General features: G+C 45.0%; 1 protein-coding gene and 4 non-coding genes across 5 annotated transcripts; all 5 read left to right on the top strand.

Annotated features, from left to right (window-relative positions):
* The first annotated feature begins 13,596 nt into the window (after positions 1-13,596).
* On the top strand, positions 13,597-17,574 carry LOC103650526 (probable mediator of RNA polymerase II transcription subunit 37c). Its single transcript, NM_001319757.1, is given in 2 exon segments — positions 13,597-13,853; positions 15,457-17,574. Coding segments are annotated over 2 exon segments (1,950 nt in total). The 5' UTR covers positions 13,597-13,639; the 3' UTR covers positions 17,193-17,574.
* LOC111591214 (small nucleolar RNA Z194) lies at positions 14,212-14,313 on the top strand. Its single transcript, XR_004857455.1, has one exon. It is a non-coding gene; the product is annotated as a small nucleolar RNA Z194 (small nucleolar RNA).
* LOC111591276 (small nucleolar RNA Z195/SNORD33/SNORD32 family) lies at positions 14,715-14,795 on the top strand. Its single transcript, XR_004857491.1, has one exon. It is a non-coding gene; the product is annotated as a small nucleolar RNA Z195/SNORD33/SNORD32 family (small nucleolar RNA).
* Positions 14,891-14,970, top strand: LOC111591277 (small nucleolar RNA Z196/R39/R59 family). Its single transcript, XR_004857492.1, has one exon. It is a non-coding gene; the product is annotated as a small nucleolar RNA Z196/R39/R59 family (small nucleolar RNA).
* Positions 15,027-15,166, top strand: LOC111591227 (small nucleolar RNA F1/F2/snoR5a). The gene has a single exon (XR_004857466.1). It is a non-coding gene; the product is annotated as a small nucleolar RNA F1/F2/snoR5a (small nucleolar RNA).
* Positions 17,575-21,290: the final 3,716 nt, after the last annotated feature.

Raw genomic sequence — 21,290 nt, 5'->3', positions numbered from 1 at the left:
ATTTTCAATTGATCAACATTAAATAAGGTAGATGATTAACTAACGTAACCAATTTCCAAATTGAGTTTTCCATTTATCAATTACATAACGCGATCACTACGCACGGGATGCACGGGGGGGGGGGGGTAGACGGACGCATCTAGGGGGTAGGCGAGCGCATCGCGAACGCGGCAGGGCGCTATACGTCGCGCCGAGGGCACGGTGAGCCGTGCCAAAGCATAGGGGTGAAAACGGTCAGAAACGATCTGAAAACACTAAAACCATTACCCTTTCCATATTTTTTTATTGGAAACGAAATCGGAAACGGTAACTTCGGAAACAGAAACGATATCGGTATTTCGGAAACATCGAAATCGAAAGTTCGGTACGAAAAATACATCGGTACCGGTCGGAACCTTAAATACAATTGGTAACCATATCAATATGAAAATATGTCAATATAACACGTTCACAATACAACAAAGTTTACAAATATCACAAAGACCACAAGTTCACAATATAAAAAGTTGATCACAAAGACCACAAGTTCACAATATAACAGTTTGATCACAAATATCACAAGTTCACAATATTACAAATTGATAACATAGATCACAAGTTCACAATATGATAAGTTGATCACAAAGAACACAAGTACACAATATAACAAGTTCATCATAAAGTTCACAAAGCCACAAGTCCACAATCCCAAGTTCGCAAGGTCACAAAACATTACGGAGCAAGTACAATAAGAAACATTCATAGCATTCATGGTACATTATTATCATCTAGATCTTCATCAACAAGCTTTGCTAGTCTTGTTTTTGCAGCCAGGATACTTGCATTTGGCCCAAATTTGCTTCACTGATTTGTCATTCTCCTCTACCACAACTTCATACTTCTCAAAATACTGCCAAACATCTGAAGTGGACTTCTTTGACTGCTTTTCCTTTGAAGAGTCATCCCCATCAACATTACTTCCACCTTCTGGATTTTCACCTTGTTCTTGAGAATCTCTGGCAGCGGCAGGTGTGGCTGATGATGCGGACACACCAACATTTTGACTCACATTTGCACCTTCTTCATCACAAGGCAACTCCAACAACATACGCTTCCATGGAGGTGAAGCATCACCATCACTAGCCATTGTATTAGATCACAATGTGCGGCTGTAAATAAAAATACGACATTAATTAATTAGTGACACATGGAATATTCAATCAATGATCAATTCACAGCCTAGTCATAGGCTCATAGCCGAATACGGGAGCTCATAGCCAAATATGGAATTTATGGAATTCACAACCTAGCTAATAGAATGTATGGACTATGGACCAAGTGCCCTGCACGGCTGCACATGTGCTAATTGCTAGAGCTCTGTCGTCTGCTACTCGTTCATACTGCTGCGAGCTCGTTCGTCTGTTGCGGGCCATACTGCTACTCGTCAATACTGCTGCTCATCTAGCTTTTATTCGCTGCGAGCTCATTCATACTGGCATACTGCTGCGAGCTCGTTCATACTACTGTTGCGAGCTCGTTAGTCGTTCATACTGGCATACTACTGCTGCGAGCTCGCTCATACTGGCATACTGCTGCTCGGAATGGGCGGGGTGCCGGAAACCGGCGCTGCGGCGCAGCCGCGCAGGTGGACCGGATGCCGCATGACTGACGGCTGACGCTGCTGCGGCGCGAGCGGACCAGAGCAGGCTGGAGACGCAATTTATCTTAAGACGACAGCGACTAACGAACTACACCATGAGCCATGGAGGACCGGATGAGGGAGAAGAAGATGGGAATCAAGGTGATACCTGGCCGGACGAGGAGGATGCGTTGTCGGCTCCAGCTGCAGCCACCGCCCACTGCCACAAACCCTACACTTCCTGACGACGTGACGCACTGGGCTCTTAGGTCTTGGCTGTGAGCAACAGAGCACTGGGCAGTGTCGGCGTGTCGCAGTGGGCCTCACTCGGTCACAAACTCACATCGGCCCACGTCGCCATGGGCTGTGTGGGCTGAAATGTGGCTTTGGTTTCGGAAATTTCGACAGTTGAATCTGGTAAAATTCCAATTAAAATCGGTATCCGATAGAAACGGTCGGTAAAACGCCGTACCGATTTCGATACCGATTCCGAACTTAAATTCCGACAACCGATACCGATTCCGAAAAATACAGATACCGATAAATCCGACCGAGAAAAACCGGAAACGGATTTCGGAATTCCAAAAAATTCCGAAAACGTTTTCATCCCTATCAAAGCACCGTGCGCCACGCGGGCACGTATGCGCAAGGCCACGCTGACGTGTCGCGAACGAGTCGCGCACACGCCGGGGCCGAGCAGCGCACGCGCCGCGCTACGCAGGGGCACCACGGCCGCGCGAGCCGAAGCCGCGCCGGGCCGGGGCCACGCTGCGCAGGGGCGGGGCACGCCAAGGCGGGCGGGGCCAAGCCGCCATGGCCAGCGAATCGGGCCGCGCCACGGCCGGGCGAGCTGCGCGGGGAGGGCGCCGCACCGAGCGGGGCGAGGCCGAGCCGCCACGGCGAGGTCGCGGACCGCCGCGCCGGTGAGCCACCGGGGCCGGACCGCGCGGGGCCACGCGTCGAGGGCGGGCAGGGGGGCTGCGCGGGGTCGCCGGGGGGAGGGGGCGCCACGGCTGCGCGCCGGCGAGCCGGGGCCGCGCCAGGCCGCCACGGCGAGGACGGGGTCGGGGACGCCGGGGGAGGGCGGGGCCGCGCCGGGTGAGGCGAGCTGCCGGGGCCGGGGCGGGGTGGCGTCGCGCCGCAGGCCGTGGCCGCTCCACCAGGCCGCGGGGGAAGGCGGGCCGGGAGCGGGCGCGCCAGGGCGAGCCGCCATGGCCGGCGGGCGCGGGGACGGGGGGGAGGGCGCGGCCGAGCCGAGCAAGAAGAGGAGGGGCGGGGAAGGGAGAGGGAGGGAGAGGGAAGGGAGGCCGGGGCTCACCGCGGGCGAGGGCACAGGTGGGCGGCGGTTCCGGGCGTCGGGTTGAGATGGAGCAGGGGAGGAGAGAGAGAGGGGTTTGGGGAGGGGGATGACGGGTGGGGCCCGCGGGGGGAAGAGGCGGCGGCGGTTTTTTCCAACCGCGCGCGTCGGGCGCGGCGTGGGGAGGGGGGCCGGCTAGGGGCGACTGGGCCGCGCGAGGGGGGGGGAAAGGCCGGCCGGGCCGGCTGGCCAGCTGGGCCGCGCGCGAGAAGGGGTGCGACTGGGCCAAAAAGGGGAGGAGAGGGGGAAGAAAAGAAAAAGGTTTTCCTTTTTCTGAAATCCATTTTCTAGATGAATGCTTTCACAATTTCTATCAATCAAAATAAATGCATGGTTCGGCATGGTGCAGCAAACCAAAATAAAGTATTTTCTACGGTTTTGCTTTACATGGGATCTCAAGCCGAATCCCGCTACAACTTTGGAAAAGATCAAGGCTTAGCGAGGGGAAAAGGAAAAAGGAAAGGGTAACGCCCGAATTTGGCGAGTGAAGAAAAGAAAAAATTCAACTCCAAAATTCGGGGCGTCAAAGTTGACGATGATAAGGAGAAGTTGGTCCAGAGCCCGTTAGAGCTGATCTTCGGAGAGACCAGACCCCAATGTAATATGACACCAGAGGGTCCAACCCAAACTGCACTGGCTGAATTCAGGATTATCGCAGAGCACATTGGCACTAGGGACTTAGTGCAGGAATTTTTGGCTTTCAAAGTATTTCCAACTATGAAAGAGTGGGCCATGCCGAAGCTCGAAGGAAAAAAGAAGGAGGGAGAACTTATCCGGCTGCCCTACCACTACAAATTCAAGAGACATTTCAAAGTACCCTGCCAAGAATGGCTGGATACAATCGAAGTAATGTGCAACAAAATACTTGGAAATTATTCTAAAAAAGAAGAACAATTGATGACAGCGACCTTCGGCACCCGTCCGAAACGAAGGCTAAACCGAGTGATGGATGCTATAGGCTTTGAATATCCTGACTACGAGCGACTGGACAAGGGTGTCGAGGGACAAAAAAGAAAAAGAGTGGCTAGTGCTCTGAATAAGGACGACGAAGATCAATCAAAGAAGAAAAAACAAGAGTCTGAGGCGAAAAAAGTTGCTTTGAAGAAAAGAAAGGCCTCGACTCCGAAGCAAAAAATCAATTGATGAAAAAGAAAAGACTTCTGCGACATCCTCTGCTACTGAAATAGAGGAAATCCTAAAGGTAATGACTGAAACTTTGCCTGTCAAACTAAGTCCACTGGGGCTACATCTGACGAAGCTTTTTCAGAAGGAAAAGGAGCCCATAAAAACGAAAGCACCTAGGCCGAAGAGGCAAAGAATCGTTACTGTGACAGAAGTCATTGAAGCAACACCACCAAGGGCTTCAGCTCCGAAGGTGCTGGCTATTGAAAGCACGACAGCTACTGAAGTTGTACCTTCGGAGGCTGCCGTAGAAGAGGCCAAAGCCGAAGATGCCAAATCCGAAGATATTAATTTAGATAGCATAGCTGCTGATATAGACAAGATGCTAATAAACATAGCTGCGGAAGAAACTGCCACAGCCACCGAAGAGACTACGGCCACCAAACCCGAGAAGGAAGAGATGGCGGAAGATACTTTGGAAGATGAAACCTTTGACTTTCAAAACTTAGTTGGCCAAGAGCTGACAGAAGCTGAAAAAGAGGAACTAAAAGAATATGCTATATCCTGTGGGTACTGGCCGGGAGCGCTTCTCTTCGGTGGCATTGATGACGAAAGGTTAGGCTGCATACAAGATCAAACTGGCGCGAAGGTTATCAGTACTCTATCAAAGAGTATCGGTTTCCCGAAGCTCGAAGCAGATATCAGCCGCTACCGACGACAACACATTGTCGGCAGTTTGTTCTATTCCAATTTTAAGGTAAACATCTTGTGTCTAACCCTTACTATTTGTAATAACATAAATATTTTCTAACGAAGGTTAATTGTCCACAGAGTATGCTTTTGAGCAAGGCTTTAAAAATGCAGCAGGACTAAGAATATAAAAGACACGAAGTTATAATTGAGAACTTAGAAAACAAGATAAAAGAGCAATCAGCTGCCATCGCAAAGAAAGACTTCGAGCTTCAAACAGCCGAAGGCTTATTAGCGGATGCTGAAGCCAAAATAACAGAATTAAATTTGAAGCTTCTTTCCCAATCAGAAAATTTCGAACAAGAAAAGCTGAAACTTGATGCAAAGCTTGAGGTCGAAGTCCAAAAAAGTTCGGAGCTGAAAGAATCCTTGACAAATCTTCAGAATAAGTGCCTGGAGTTCAGCAATCGATGCATTCAACAGTTGAAGCAGGTGTTCCATTTTGTTGGAGCCAGTAGTGAGAAGTTCACTCCTTCGGCTGAGGACCTGTCTGGTGCCTTCGAGCATATTGAAGGTGAAATTAATGATCTTGACAAAGTTATAGCTGGACATGGCGCTTTTGTGCCTTGGCAGCTTCTCGGGGCACAGCTGTTGCCTTTTTGAAGTCTGGCTGTGAACACGGAAAGATTGTTAATAGACCCAACTTCAGCCTGTCACCAGCAGACTTAGATAACATTCCCAGCCTGGCCCGAAGTATTGCGAATAGGTTTATAAAATTAGTATGGACAAAGGGTGGACGGAGCAAAGCTGGTGACGAAGCTCGAAGCCACCTTAAGCTGGTAACAAAATCATACCTTATGCTTACCTTTTCCTTTGAATTTTAAATTTAGCTTATAACACTTACATACAGGTTGACCAAGCCGAAGCTGAAGCTGCAGAACAAAAAGTCGAAGCTCCATGAATGTTGTCGAAGCTCGAATAGTCTGTAGAAATAGCTCAAAAAACTCCTGTGATAACTTGTATATGATGTAATTAAATTTCACTTTGTGAACTTTATCCATACCTTGTAATATAATCTTACCCTTCCGTCAATGTATAAAGTGCTTTGGTGTGGACAAAATTAATATTTTTGAGCCGAAGGCGAAAAACACCTTCCCTTCTTTGCGTACACAGCGAAGCATAAAATTGCCCTTTTTTCTCTTTTTTCCGAAGCCCTCTTTTTCAAAGTCGAAGCAGGTTTGTATGTTATGATGATGATGATCCTATGTATGTTTAAGTGAATGTTTATGAATGCAAATGTATGATGTAATGTATCGTGCAAATGAATGTTCAAAGACACATACGAAACCATAATCACAACTCTTATTCCCTTAGGAATAACAAATCTTTGCCGTTTATTTTTCGGCTTCACCGCTTATTTTTCGGTGTATCAGCGCTGACTTTTCGCTGTAAGCCTCCCTTAGGAGCTTCTTCGCCTTTTACTTCGGTGGTATTCGTGTTGACTTTTCACGCTTCGCCTTTTATTTCGGCGGAATCAGCGTTGACTTTTTGCTGTAAGCTCTGTATTCCCTTATGAACGACTTTTGAGCAGAAAACTTACGTTGCGCTCCCTTAGGAACGACTTTTTGTAGCTTCGTCGTGCTCTGCATCCCCTTAGGGACGTCTTTCGAGCTTCTCCCTGTTTTTCCTTTTTCTCTTTGCACTCAATGGTGCATGCCCAGTTTTTACATTTACATCTTCGGGGGGATATTGCTCTTGTAGAGATGATATAAGAAAAAGAGAAATTACATGCTATGACCCCATTAAAAACCTTTCTCCCCCTTTGGAAAGGAAAAGGGTGGCATAGGAAAGAATAAAAAAGATTACATCAGGTTACACATAATACCGCCGAAGCTCATCCGCATTCCAAGATCTAGGAATGTCGCTGTCGTCCATATCCTTCAGCCTGTAGGAACCGGGTCTTGACGAAGATACTACCAGGAAAGGCCCTTCCCACTTCAACTGTAGCTTGCTTACTGTGTCTGGGTTGGCAACTCTCCGAAGTACCAAGTGTCCTAGCTTAATATTTTTTAACCGAACCTTTCTGTCATGCCATTTTATTGTTTTGGCTTGATATTTATTGATATTCTCCACAGCCTGAAGCTTGATCCCTTCTATAGCATCTTTTGCCACAGAATAATTAGCTCCGTCCTCTGCCGAAGCCATTGTTCTTATTGATCCCGCTTTAGCTTCTTCTGGGGTTATTGCTTCGTCACCAAACAGTAATTTGAATGGTGTAAAACCTGTTGACCTTGATATTGTTGTGTTGTGGCTCCACACCACTTTGATTAATTCGTCCGGCCACTTCCCCCTGGGCTGGTTGAAGATTAACTTCATTATTCCTGTCATTATAATGCCATTAGCTCTTTCGACAAGTCCATTTGACTCCGGATGCCGAACTGATGCAAAATGGATCTTCGTGCCAATTTGTTCACAAAACTCTCTGAAGGCTTCGGCATCAAGCTGCGTTCCATTGTCCACGGTGATGGCCTTTGGCACTCCGAAGCGACACACAATATTTTGCTAGAAAAACTTTTGAACAGTTATCGAAGTTATTGTGGCCAAAGGCTTCACCTCAATCCACTTAGAAAAATATTCTACTGCCACTACAACATATCTTAAATTCCCTTGTGCTGGTGGAAGTGGGCCTAGCAAATTAAGGCCCCACCTTTGCAATGGCCAAGTGGGCTGTATTAATTGAGTTAGAGACGAAGGTTGTTTTTGATCTCTTGCATATTTTTGACAACCTTCGCATTTTTGGACTAATTCTGCTGCATCTGAAGCTACCTTCGGCCAATAGAATCCTTGACGAAAAACTTTACCCAACAAAGGCCTAGATCCGATGTGAGATCCACACAAGCCCGCATGTATTTCTTTCATCAACTCTATACCTTCAGCTCTGGATAAACATTTGAGTAATGGAGAACAGACTCCATGCTTGTATAACTCCCCTTCTATTATTACATATGGACAGGCTCTTCCTGCTATTCTCTTATGATAAGCTTCGTCATCTGAAAGGAAAATGCCCTGAAGAAAAGACATGATCTCAGTTCTCCAATCTTCGTTATAAACAGGAGATATATTGAGCACTGCTCTTTCAAGAAGGTCAACCGAAGGTGCTTTTATTGTTTCAAAGAATACTTCCGATGGTAATGGCAGCCCCTATGCCGCTGACTTGGCTAGTAGATCAGCGTGTTCATTTTCTCCTCGTGGAATATTCTTGACAGAAAACCCTTCGAAGGAAGCTTCAAGTCTTCGAACTGTATCCAAGTATTTCTCAAGCTTCGGATCTCTTGCTTTGCAACTTTTGTCAACATGGCCAGAAATAACTTGGGAATCAGTTTTGAGAACCGCCCTTCTTATCCCATTGCCTTCAACTTCCGAAGACCCAAAAGCAAAGCTTCGTATTCAGCAATATTATTTGTACAACTAAAATCAAGTTTCACTGCGTAGCATGTTCTGACTTTGGAAGGTGCAATTAAAACGGCAGCTGCACCTGCCCCGAAGGTTCCCCAGGAACCATCGCAGAATACTGTCCAAGCTTCGGCATCTTTACTTGCTTCTTCTTCCTGAGCCCCTGGCGTCCAGTCAGCGATGAAATCTGCTAGTGCCTGGGACTGAATTGAAGATCTATGCACATAATCAATGCAGAACTCATTGAGTTCCGCAACCCACTTTCCAATCCTTCCAGTAGCTTCTCTGTTTCTCATGATATCCTTCAAAGGTTGTGATGAAGGAACAATTATATGGTATGCTTGAAAATAATGTCGAAGCTTCCTGGAGGCCATTAAAACAGCATACAGCACCTTCTCCAATTCTGTATAGTTTTTCTTTGATAAACTGAGAACTTCGGAAACAAAGTATACTGGAGCCTGCTTTTTCAATTTCCCTTCAAGCTTCTCTTGAACAAGCGTCGCACTTACTACAGAGTGTGAAGCTGCCACATACAGCAGCAGAGGAGCCCCTGGCGCTGGTGGAGTTAGAGTTGTTAAATCTATCAAATACTGTTTCAGTTCTTCGAAGGCTTTTTGCTGAGCTGATCCTCATTGAAAAACTTCGGCTGGCTTCAGCACTTCAAAGAATGGTAAATTTCTCTCTGCCGATCTGGATATAAATCGATTTAAAGATGCTAGTCTTCCTGTCAGCCGTTGAGCCCCTATCTTTGTGCTTGGCGGCTCCATCCGAAGGATAGCTTCGATTTTATTTGGATTAGCTTTGATCCCTTTTGTTGAAACCAAACAACCAAGGAATTTCCCCTTCTTTACCCCGAAGACACATTTTTCTGGATTCAGCTTTAGACCAGCTTGCCTAAAATTAGCGAATGTCTCCTGTAGATCAGCAATGTGATTTTCTTGCTTTGTGCTTTTTACTATGATATCATCAACATATGTTAGCACGTTTCTGCCTATCTAAGAATGAAGAACCTTTGCTGTCATTCTGTTGAAGCTTCCTCCAGCATTCTTGAGCCCCTCAGGCATCCGAAGGTAACAATATGTACCACTGGGGGTGATGAAACTGGTTTTTGGCTCGTCTTCTTTCTTCATCCAGATTTGATGGTAGCCTGAATAACAATCTAGTAAACTCATGAGCTCTGACGAAGCTGCTGCGTCTACCAGAGAATCTATCCTTGGTAATGGAAATTCATCCTTCGGACAAGCCTTGTTGAGATCAGTAAAATCAATGCACATTCTCCATTTACCATTGGCTTTCTTCACCATAACAGTGTTAGCTAGCCATTCTGGGTATTTTACTTCTCTGATGACTCCAGCGCTGAGGAGTCTTTTCACTTCATTTCGAGCACCTTCGGCTTTGTCATCAGACATCTTCCGAAGCCTCTGCTTTCTAGGTCTGAAGGATGTGTCAACATTGAGTGAGTGTTTAATAACATCCCTGTTGACACCACATAGATCATTAGCTGACCATGCGAAGACATCTTTGTTGTTGAACAGGAACCTTATTAGGGTTTTCTCCTGCTCTTCAGACAATTGAGATCCCAATAGCACCTTCTGCTCTGCTATATCGTCACATAAGAGCATGGGCTTCGGCTGATCAGCCGAGGCAGCTTTCTCCCTTCTGTACTTGTATTGCTCACAAGCTTCGGCTCCATCTATGTTATGGATTGCTTTTGAATCTGTCCAGTTTCCTTCGGCCTTTCTGGCAGCTTCCTGACTTCCATGAATAGCAATAGGCCCTTGATCCGAAGGTATCTTCATGCAAAGATATGCTGGATGAAGAATTGCTTCAAAAGCATTGAGAGTACCACGACCAATGATTGTGTTGTAAGGTACTCCATGTCAACAATATCAAACACAACTTGTTCAGTCCTTGTATTGTTGATAAATCCGAAGGTCACTGGTATCGTGATCTTGCCAAGTGCTACAATCTGCCTTCCTCCGAAGCCACAAAGGGGATGTGTGGCGTCATGGATCTTATCTTCGGGCTCTTGCATCTGTCTGAAGGCCTTAGCAAATATAATATCCGCTGCACTGCCTGTGTCGACCAGAACATTGTGGACCAAAAATCTTTTGATAACACAAGAAATAACCATAGCATCATTGTGAAGGTAATCCTTGAGCTGAAGATCCTCTTGGGAGAAGGTAATCGGGATGTGGGACCATCTTGACTTGATGAAGGGTCCTTGCACCCCGACATGCTGTACCCTTCTCTGTGCCTCCTTCTTCTGCTTCTTGTTGGCTGTCTTTGAGCATGAACCGCCTGTTATCGGGAGTACGAGCTTCGAAGCCGAAGCAACTCCAGCTTTGAACGAAGCCATCAGCTCAGAAAGTGGAAGTGAGTTCACCGGAGGTGGGCGCCAATATTGGGGACTTGTTCTCAAATGCTATGAATTAAGAACAAGGCAACACAAAGATGTTAAGTATTAAAGCCCTTCGTCCGATGAAGCATTGTCTCCCCAAGGATCCAATGAGCTTCGGACGAAGGTCATGAGTAAAATATCACGAAGATTTTACCTTCGTGATCATACTTGCAAAACAATGAATAATGAAAAATGAAGTACAAAGTATAAAACATATTCACACATTTTATTGTATGAATATAAATATTAAAACATAGTATTTGGGCACATTTATACCTTCGCCTTGGCGGAAAGCAATAATTCAAGCGTAATGTGCCAGTGATTACAGGATTCCATGAACAGTGTCGGGGTACTATTCACCTATTTATAGGCACAGGGTGCAATCTGCGTAAAATTACATTTATGTCCTTTATAATCGACTACAATAATGACACAAAACATTATGGGTCTTTAAGTCAATCCATCTTTAAGTCGGTTCGGCTCTTTATCTTGAGATCTGTCATTGTGCCGAAGCTTTATAGATAATAGCTTCGGCGCTTGCTCCTGAGAAGACCTTTCGAAGGTGTTCTCTTTCTTTAGAATCTTCGGCTACGAAGCATACCCCAACAACCAGGATGTTGGGCCTTCGAAGTAAGGACGCCTGGTTCTACTTCACAGAATAGTAAACATTGTCCACTTTGCCCCTTTGCCTTAACAAGTCAGCAACACTATACGTAGCAACGAAGTGTAGGCTCAATTTTGGTCGTTTTCTCATTTTTCCTTCTCGCCGCTGGTCCTCATCTTTTTTTCCCCATACGTGGTTGACTAGTTGGAACAGTGTTTTTCTACAGCTTCTATGCGAGTGTTTGTTTGTAGGGACTAAAATTTAGAAATAATAATACGTGACTAAAGGAACCAAACATCCTCTAATTCAATACGTGAGCTCATGGCCTCAATCTCCCTTTTCTGACTATTGGGCTGCAGCCGGATGTACCTGCAGCAGGAACATGGAGTACTTAGCTAGACTGTTTATTAGTTTTTGGAATATAATAAATATTCCGCTTTATCATTTTCCCATGGGAACTTAAGGTTATCTTAGTATACAATGTTTATTAGTTTTTGGAATTTTTTCAGTTGCATTTGGATGATTTTCTATATAAATAATAATAATAATACACAAAATAGCTTTAAAAATTCTTATTTTTTACGGAGGAACAATATACATATAGTTCTAAAAACATTTAGACCATAAATTTCATACGATGTCAGCGTTTCTTCCATTCCACTTCCACTTACTGCGTGAGTTACAAGTAAAATCGTTCTATGTATTAAAGTTTCAACATGATCAATACTTCACTTATCATTTTTATGTGGGCACTTGAGGTTATCTTTGTACAAAATGCCTATTAGTTTTGATAACTTATTTGCAATTTTCGGTCGAAACTAGAGTGTTTTGTGAATTTAGTTACATTTTGATGATTTACTGTACAAAAAATTAATAATGCACAAATAGCATCAGAAATTTATGAAATTATACATAGGGACAACATAAGACCACATATACTCAATAAAAATAATGGGATCATAAAATGCACAAGATGTCAACGTTTCTTCTATTTCACTTCTATTTATTGCGTGAGTTACACGTAAAATCACTTCAAGTATCAAAGTTTCAACATAATCAATATTTTACTTTATCATTTTTATGTGGGGACTTGAGGTTATCTGCTTATAAAATGTTTATTAGTCTTGATAATTTATTTACAATTTTCTGGCTGAACAAGAATATTTTATGATAAGCAGCTCATGCATTATCCGACAAGTATCTGATATCCGACCAAATAACATATGTATCCGTCACTTATCCGTCCAAATAAATATCTGGTCGCTGTATCCGTATCTATCCCGTTTCTAACTATTTGTATATGATCCCGAATCCGATTGAAATACATTAGGGTAGGATACAAGATGAGCCCCTATCCGTCTGTATACGTCCCGTTTTTACCCATACTCGTCAAACTTTTTAGGACTTGTTTGATTGTGTCCGAATCAAAGGGGATTGAAGGAGATTAAATCCCTCCCTAATAAAAAATAAATAGAAAAAGATTTAATCTTCTTCAATTCAAACGCAATGGAACAAGGCGTTAGAAGTTTCATCCAACTTTTTTGCTGGTCTTAATTGCAACTTCTCCTAGAGCTCTGTTGACTCCATCTTCCATAACTCCATTAAGCTCAGAGCTAGAACCTACATTTATGCACAATTTTTTTATTTCAAAAAGAACCTACGTCTATTCCAAACGATGTGATAAAAAATGCAATAATTTTGTAGGGCTAGTTTAGAAACTCAAATCCCCTATATAATCAAAGGAGATTTAAGTTTCTCGTAGAGCTTATTTGGATGCATGGGATTGTAAGAGCTCGTATGGTGTTTGATCGAGTTTCTTCATCAATGTAGACCTTGTTTAGATACTCTCATATTTACTTCAATACATGTGTATTGAGGTGAACTAGAGTGTAAATTAGTTTAAATTACACTTTAATCCACTTTATTACACGTGGATTGGGGTGAATATTGAGTATCGAAACAATGACTCATCAGGGAGGCTTGTCTCTGTGGGCTGGTTCTAAGCGTAAGCGGGCCGGCCAGCACTTATGGTATATGACTTGGGCTGAGATCTGGTCACAACCCATCCCTCCGTCAAAGATTCCTTTTACTCACGTGAAAGCAACCAGAAAGGAAAAAAAAGGCCGTTTAAATAGCCGAAAGGCGCCCGTGGAAAAGACGCCGCCATGCGCCTTCGTTCACACGATCGCGTGCCAACGGCTCAGATGTCCCCACGACGCGCCCAGGAACATTCTAGAACACCACAGCCCACGCGCTGACGACGAGCCCTTTGTTCCCTATAAAAGCCACTGCCCGGCTCAGTCTCTCGCCCTCTCGAAACCCTAGTCCCCTGCTCCATTCTCAGCCGCCGCCAATCCCTTCCCGTGCTCCGCAACCGCTGAGTGAGAAGAAGAGATGGCCGGCAAGGGCGATGGCCCGGCTATCGGCATCGATCTCGGCACGACGTACTCTTGCGTCGGCGTGTGGCAGCACGACCGCGTCGAGATCATTGCCAACGACCAGGGTAACCGCACCACGCCCTCGTACGTCGCCTTCACCGACTCCGAGCGCCTCATCGGAGATGCGGCCAAGAACCAGGTCGCCATGAACCCCATCAACACCGTCTTTGGTGAGTACACTCCACCATTTAGGCTCTTACTCCTTTCCTAGCTCGGATACGTTTTGTTTACCGTGACTAGCGGTTTTGTCTGACCCATACGACCCATCTACGTTACTGCTTGATTTGATATGTTTAAGTTTCTGTCGTAAAAGTAGCTCAGATCCGATCTAGTTTGGCTATGTTTTTGTCTAGATCGGTTGGATCTGAAGGCGACTGTGATCTGTAGTAGTTCCGTAGTTATTTTTCCTCTGGCTGGGTTTAGATCTGTTATTGTTTGTCATGGTAGCTTTAGATCTATTTGTTTTTTATCACCTATTTGGTATATAATACTGGTCCGAAGGCTCTGCAGTACTATTTGTCAACTCTTGGCAGATTGATGATGAAACAATTACCCCAAGCGCTTTATTCCACTGATGCCAGTGATGGAAAACTATGCTATCATAGTTTTTGTGGTTTTCAATCTGAAACTGCAGATCAAGAGTTTTTTTAGGTTTCCTTCGATTTTGTGTTTGGTTTTTCTTCTTCCAGCCATGACAAAATGAAAACCATTAGTTTTATTTGGTTAAGTAATGGGATAAGTGATGATATTTGTATCCACACGAGATATCTGTATTTACTATGATGCCAACATTATGCATCTCCATCTGATCTCTCATTATCTTATCATATTGCTTTAGCTACAACTATTGGCTCCCTAGTTTTAGATTGTACCTTATATGATTGGTGGTTGGCACCTCTGCACATCAATCATTGCTTTGATTGCCAACGTTTAAAAATGTTGTACTGCTATTTATTTGCTCTTATTTTTTTATCATGCATGTGGTTGAGATTTACTTGAGTAGAACGTTCACGTTGTAGTACAATTTTTACTGGAGAAGTGATGAAGTCATAACATAGGAAATATCTGCATTCACTGTGATGATCACATCATGCACTACCATCTGATCTCCTACATTTCAATTTTATTGCAAACTTTTGCCAGTTTTATAGTAACTTGTAATTCGGCAGTAGTTCTGTGAAGTCTATAGTATTTGTTGTTTTTTATGTGCAATCCGTGATGCAAGACAATTTCCTGAACCACTGTGATTAGTACAGCAAAAATCACCATCTTTCGACTGAGATTGCACTGCCAGTTTGAGTTTTATTGCATGCAAAGTGTTTCTGTGTGTAATTTGTTGCAGTCAATGCCATTTGGTATCTGACTCGCAGTCATTTTTCGTGATTGTGTGTCTCGAAACATGGCAGAAAACAAAGGGGAATGGATCTTGCGACACTGGTTGACCATTTATGAGCTTCCAGTTACTATATGCCCGTTTACATTATCTGTTTGGGCAAGTGATTATGACTGAAAAAACTGACGTCTGTTTTTTCTTAGCTAGCAAGTTGTATTTTTTTTGAAATCAGTCTGATTATTGGAGTTTGTTGATTGACCTTTATGCTATTGGTATCTTGACTCATGTCAGTTTTTTATTAGTTAGGTATACTTGGTTACATAAGCAGATATCATTTGATTGATCAAAGTTTTGTATTTGTTAACAGAAGTGTTGTTGTGTTACATTTCAAATTGTATGGTATTAGAATGCATTTCTGACATGATTGGGTTCATATGCAGATGCCAAGCGTCTCATCGGCAGGAGGTTCAGTGATGCGTCTGTCCAGAGTGATATCAAGTTGTGGCCCTTCAAGGTCATTTCTGGGCCTGGTGAGAAGCCAATGATTGTTGTCCAGCACAAGGGTGAGGAGAAGCAGTTTGCAGCTGAAGAGATCTCCTCTATGGTTCTTATCAAGATGCGTGAGATTGCTGAAGCTTACCTTGGTAGCACGATCAAGAATGCTGTGGTCACAGTCCCTGCCTACTTCAATGACTCACAGAGGCAGGCCACAAAGGATGCTGGGGTGATTGCTGGCCTTAATGTGCTGCGTATCATCAACGAGCCAACAGCTGCAGCTATCGCCTATGGTCTTGACAAGAAGGCTACCAGTGTCGGTGAGAAGAATGTCCTCATCTTTGATCTTGGAGGTGGTACCTTTGATGTCTCCCTCCTCACCATTGAGGAAGGAATCTTTGAGGTCAAGGCCACAGCTGGTGACACCCATCTTGGTGGTGAGGACTTTGACAACAGGATGGTCAACCACTTCGTCCAGGAGTTCAAGAGGAAGAACAAGAAGGATATCACTGGCAACCCCAGGGCTCTCCGGAGGCTGAGGACCGCTTGTGAGAGGGCGAAGAGGACTCTGTCTTCCACTGCCCAGACCACGATTGAGATTGACTCGCTGTATGAGGGCATCGACTTCTACTCCACCATCACCCGTGCCAGGTTTGAGGAGCTCAACATGGACCTGTTCAGGAAGTGCATGGAGCCTGTTGAGAAGTGCCTGAGGGATGCCAAGATGGACAAGAGCACCGTCCATGACGTTGTACTTGTTGGTGGCTCCACTAGGATCCCCAGGGTGCAGCAACTGCTCCAGGACTTCTTCAACGGCAAGGAGCTGTGCAAGAACATCAACCCCGATGAGGCTGTCGCCTATGGTGCTGCTGTCCAGGCTGCCATCCTGAGCGGTGAGGGCAATGAGAAGGTGCAGGACCTGCTTCTGCTGGACGTCACCCCTCTGTCCCTGGGTCTGGAGACTGCTGGAGGAGTTATGACAGTGCTGATCCCGAGGAACACCACCATCCCCACCAAGAAGGAGCAGGTATTCTCCACCTACTCGGACAACCAGCCCGGTGTCCTGATCCAGGTCTACGAGGGTGAGAGGACCCGGACACGCGACAACAACCTGCTGGGCAAGTTCGAGCTCTCCGGCATCCCCCCTGCACCCCGTGGTGTGCCACAGATCACCGTGTGCTTTGACATCGACGCCAACGGCATCCTGAACGTGTCTGCCGAGGACAAGACAACGGGGCAGAAGAACAAGATCACAATCACCAACGACAAGGGCCGTCTCTCCAAGGAGGAGATCGAGAAGATGGTTCAGGACGCTGAGAAGTACAAGTCTGAGGATGAGGAGCACAAGAAGAAGGTGGAGGCCAAGAACTCGCTGGAGAACTACTCCTACAACATGCGCAACACGATCAAGGACGAGAAGATTGCGTCCAAGCTGCCGGCCGATGACAAGAAGAAGATCGAGGACGCCATCGACGCGGCCATCAGCTGGCTGGACGCCAACCAGCTCGCCGAGGCGGACGAGTTCGAGGACAAGATGAAGGAGCTGGAGAGCCTCTGCAACCCCATCATCGCCAAGATGTACCAGGGCGCGGGTGAAGACATGGGCGGCGCTGGCGGCATGGACGAGGACGCCCCTGCCGGCAGCGGCGGCCCTGGCCCCAAGATCGAGGAGGTGGACTAAGCGGTTTGTTGTCAGTCTTGAGTGTGCTGCAGTTGCTGGCTGGCCCAGTTGCTGCCGAGAGTTATCGTCAGTTGGTGCGGTGTGTCCGCTTAAACTTTATTTGTGGTTGGTTGGTACTTTTGTGGTGGTTATTTTTTTGGACCTCGTGATAGTCGGTCGGTTCAATGTTATCGCGGCTACTGGCAAACCTTAAGTGATACGGTATTCTTCTTTTCGGTATTTGTTTCTGCATACTGCTGGCTCGTATTTTGTTTTTGAGCTTGCGATTCTTTGTTAATTTCAACCTTTTGCCAGTTAGGAGGCCATTCTCATTTGATTGTTTACCACAATTTTTAGGCTGTCATGTTATGTGGCATTTAATGAAATTGATAAACTCCCACCCAGAATAGCTAGCAGCTTTTGTTGGGTCCTGGTTTTTCTTGTCCTCGAAGAGTTTTGGGAGCAAAACGGTTTCTTTATATTTTTTTTTCCTCAATACCTCATTATGTCCGAAATCTTTCTCCGCTAGTATCTGTACTCTGTGCAGAGATTTTTCTTAAATTCTTTATACCTACTACCTTAATAAAACACTCTCGTCCATAAATGTTGGTCATTTTTGTTCTTACTATGTTCTTATGTCAGAAATCTTTCTCCCCCAGTTTTTCAACTCTGTGCAGAGCTTTTTCTTAAATTCATTATACCTACTACCTCTATAAAATACTCTCGTCCATAAATGTTGGCCATTTTTATTTTTAAGGAGTCAAACATTTTTAACTTTGATATAAGAAATTTTAATATTTATAGTATAAAATTTATATCAGATCTTTGAATCTCCTTTTATAATGTTACAATAAAATTATTTTATAATTTTAGTTAAAATTAAGAAAGTTTAATTGACACGAACAACATGTCGACAAACATTTATCGATGAAGGAAGTACCATCTCTCTTACATTACCATTTTTAACAGGACTTATAAAATACCATCTCTTTTACACGACTAACATATAAAGCACACTGAAATCGGGGAAGGGAGTCCGCTGCCACACCACATCTACCATTACAGTAAGTAGGGGGTGTTTGATTTTGTGACTAAATTTTAGTTCATCCATTTTATTTCATGTTTTAGTTTTTATATTTAAATAATTTAGAGACTAAAATAGAATAAAACATAGAGACTAAAACTTAGTCTCTAGAAACCAAACTGTTACAAGATCTAAGCAGTTACTCCCAGCCGACGTTCCAGGGAGGTTCAAGAGATGTGACCCTTGATAGCACGTATCCACTACTCCATTGAGGCGTTTGGTCGTGTACTGTACCCGCTCCTACTCCGTCCACTCCGCATGTATAAATATCAGCAACAATAAAGAATACACGGTCCCTGTTTTCATTCTCGCACAACAGTTTCTATTTCTTACACGTCATCAGCACTTGCTTTCAAAAAAAAGAGCAAAGGCCAAAAGAAGACGACCGGAGGCAAGAAGTTCTTCATCAAAGGGAAAAAAAACTGTCGGATTATGCGGAAGTCAATCCAATGGAGAAAGAATTATGCCTTGTAGATAGTGGTACCACCAACTCTATTCTTCGGGAAACAAAATATTTCCAAACTCTCACAAAGAGGTCAGGAAATGTTTTGACAATCGCTGGGCGCGATACGAAAATAGTTGGCTCTGGACGAGCGACTATTACGCTCCCTATGGGTACACAAGTCACTATCGAGGATGCTTTATTGTATCCCGATTCAACTCGTACCCTTCTGAGTTTTCGAGATATTCGGAAAAGTGGTTTACATATTTCTACTCATACAGAAAATAATGAGGAATTTCTCCTCATTTTCCAAACCTTCTGAATATGGCGCTAACATTATGGAAAGAATACCTTCACTTCCATTCGGATTGTACTACACATACATAAAACCAGTACCTCATGTTACGTACAAAGTGATTTTTCAGAATGTAGATTCATTCAAGACATGGCATGCATGTCTTGGTCACCCTGGAATAGGGATGATGCAGAAAATCACAGGTATATGCATCAGTCATGATTTAAAGTCTGCTAAATTCCCTAAACCATCTGATATTATATGTACATCATGTGCAACGGGAAAGCTAATCTTAAGACCATCTGAAAGGGAAATGTGCCCTTGGGCCATTTTTAAGTATTTTGGTGATTGAGTGCCAACACAAGTGCTTAAATGTGAATTTATGCTCATGGATGGACAAAGTGCAAATCAAGAGTAAAGGTATGTTTCTAAGCCTTAGTACATTGGTTTTGTGTACTAATATACTTGTCTAAGTGTTAGAAACAGAAAGAAGAAGAAAAGAAAAGAGGTGAAAAAGGCTTGGCTGTGTACAGCCAAGACTCAGCTCAGTCTGGCACACCGGACTGTCCGGTGGTGCACCGGACTGTCCGGTGGTGCACCGGACACTGTTCGGTGCGCCAGGCTGACTCGGCGTGTAGTGGCCGCTCTCGGGAATTCGCCGACGGCGTACGGCTAAAATTCACCGGACTGTCCGGTGAGCCAACGATCGGCCGCGGAATCTACACGCGACACGTGGCCGGGCCAACGGTCGGAAGGGGGCACCGGACTGTCCGGTGCGCCAACGGCTCCCAGATCTGCAACGGTCGGCCGCGCCACTTTAGGAAGGAAATCGGGCACCGGACACTGTCCGGTGTGCACCGGACTGTCCGGTGCACCAGACGACAGAAGGCAAGAATGGCCTTCCAGATTTGCTCTCAACGGCTCCTAGCTGCCTTGGGGCTATAAAAGGGACCCCTAGGCGCATGGAGGAGAAGACCAAGCAACCTTAGAGCATTCTTGATCATCCACACTCAGTCTTTGCGCATTCGTTTGTCATTCTCAGTGATTCGAGCTCCGTTCTAGTGAGAACTTTGAGATAGTCTTTTGAGCTCGATTCTTGGCCGTGTGTGTGCGCATTTTGCTGTGGATTTGTGTGTGTTGCTTCTCTCCCTTACTCCGTGCTTCTTTGTGAACTTCAAGTGTAAGGGCAAGAGACTCCAAGTTGTGGAGATTCCTCGCGAACGCGATAAGAAAAGAAAAGCATAACACTGTGGTATTCAAGTTGATCATTGGATCACTTGAGAGGAGTTGAGTGCAACTCTCGTCCGTTGGGACGCCACAACGTGGAGTAGGCAAGTTTTGTACTTGGCCGAACCACGGGATAAACCACTGTGTCTTCTCTGTGTTGAACTCCTTGTGGTTATCGTATTGTGCAAGATCTTCTCTCTAGCCACTTGGCATTAACTGTGCTAACGCTTAATCAAAGTTTTGTGGCTTAAGTTTTTAAGTTTTACAGGATCACCTATTCACCCCCCTCTAGGTGCTCTCAATTGGTATCAGAGCCGTTCTCTTCAAGAAAGGGACTAACCGACCGAAGAGATGGATCCTAAAGGCAAGGGGATGGTGATCAACGACAAGGAGAAGGAATCCTTCGTCAACGAGCCCAATGATGACAGGCCCACCGACTCAGGATCGGGCCACAAAAGAAAAGACGGGAGGAAGAAGAAGACAAGGCGCATCAAGGAAATTGTCTACTACGACAGCGACGAATCTTCCTCCTCCCAAAAGGACGACGACGACTACGATAGACGAAAGACGGTTAACTCAAACTTTTCTTTCGATTATTCGCGCATCCCGCATAATTCAAATGCTCAATTGCTCCCCATTCCACTTGGCAAGCCCCCTCACTTTGATGGAGAGGATTACGGATTTTGGAGCCACAAAATGCGTACTCACCTGTTTTCTCTCCATCCAAGCATTTGGGAGATTGTGGAAAGTGGAATGAATTTTGATAGCTCGGATAGCCCTGTGTTTATTAATGAACAGATTCATAAAAATGCACAAGCTACTACTGTGTTGCTAGCCTCTTTGTGCAGGGATGAGTATCACAAGGTGAGCGGCTTGGACAATGCCAAGCAGATCTGGGACACCCTCAAGATCTCTCATGAGGGAAACGACGTCACCTTGCTCACCAAAATGGAGTTGGTGGAGGGCGAGCTTGGACGGTTCACGATGATAAGGGGCGAGGAGCCGACACAAACATACAACCGGCTCAAGACCCTTATCAACAAAATAAGGAGCTACGGGAGCACGCGATGG

This window comes from Zea mays, chromosome 3, assembly GCF_902167145.1.
Source record: "Zea mays cultivar B73 chromosome 3, Zm-B73-REFERENCE-NAM-5.0, whole genome shotgun sequence".
NCBI classification, from domain to species: domain Eukaryota; kingdom Viridiplantae; phylum Streptophyta; class Magnoliopsida; order Poales; family Poaceae; genus Zea; species Zea mays.
The sequence above is the reverse complement of the archived record's forward strand: the minus strand, read 5'-3'. Positions and strand labels throughout refer to the sequence as shown.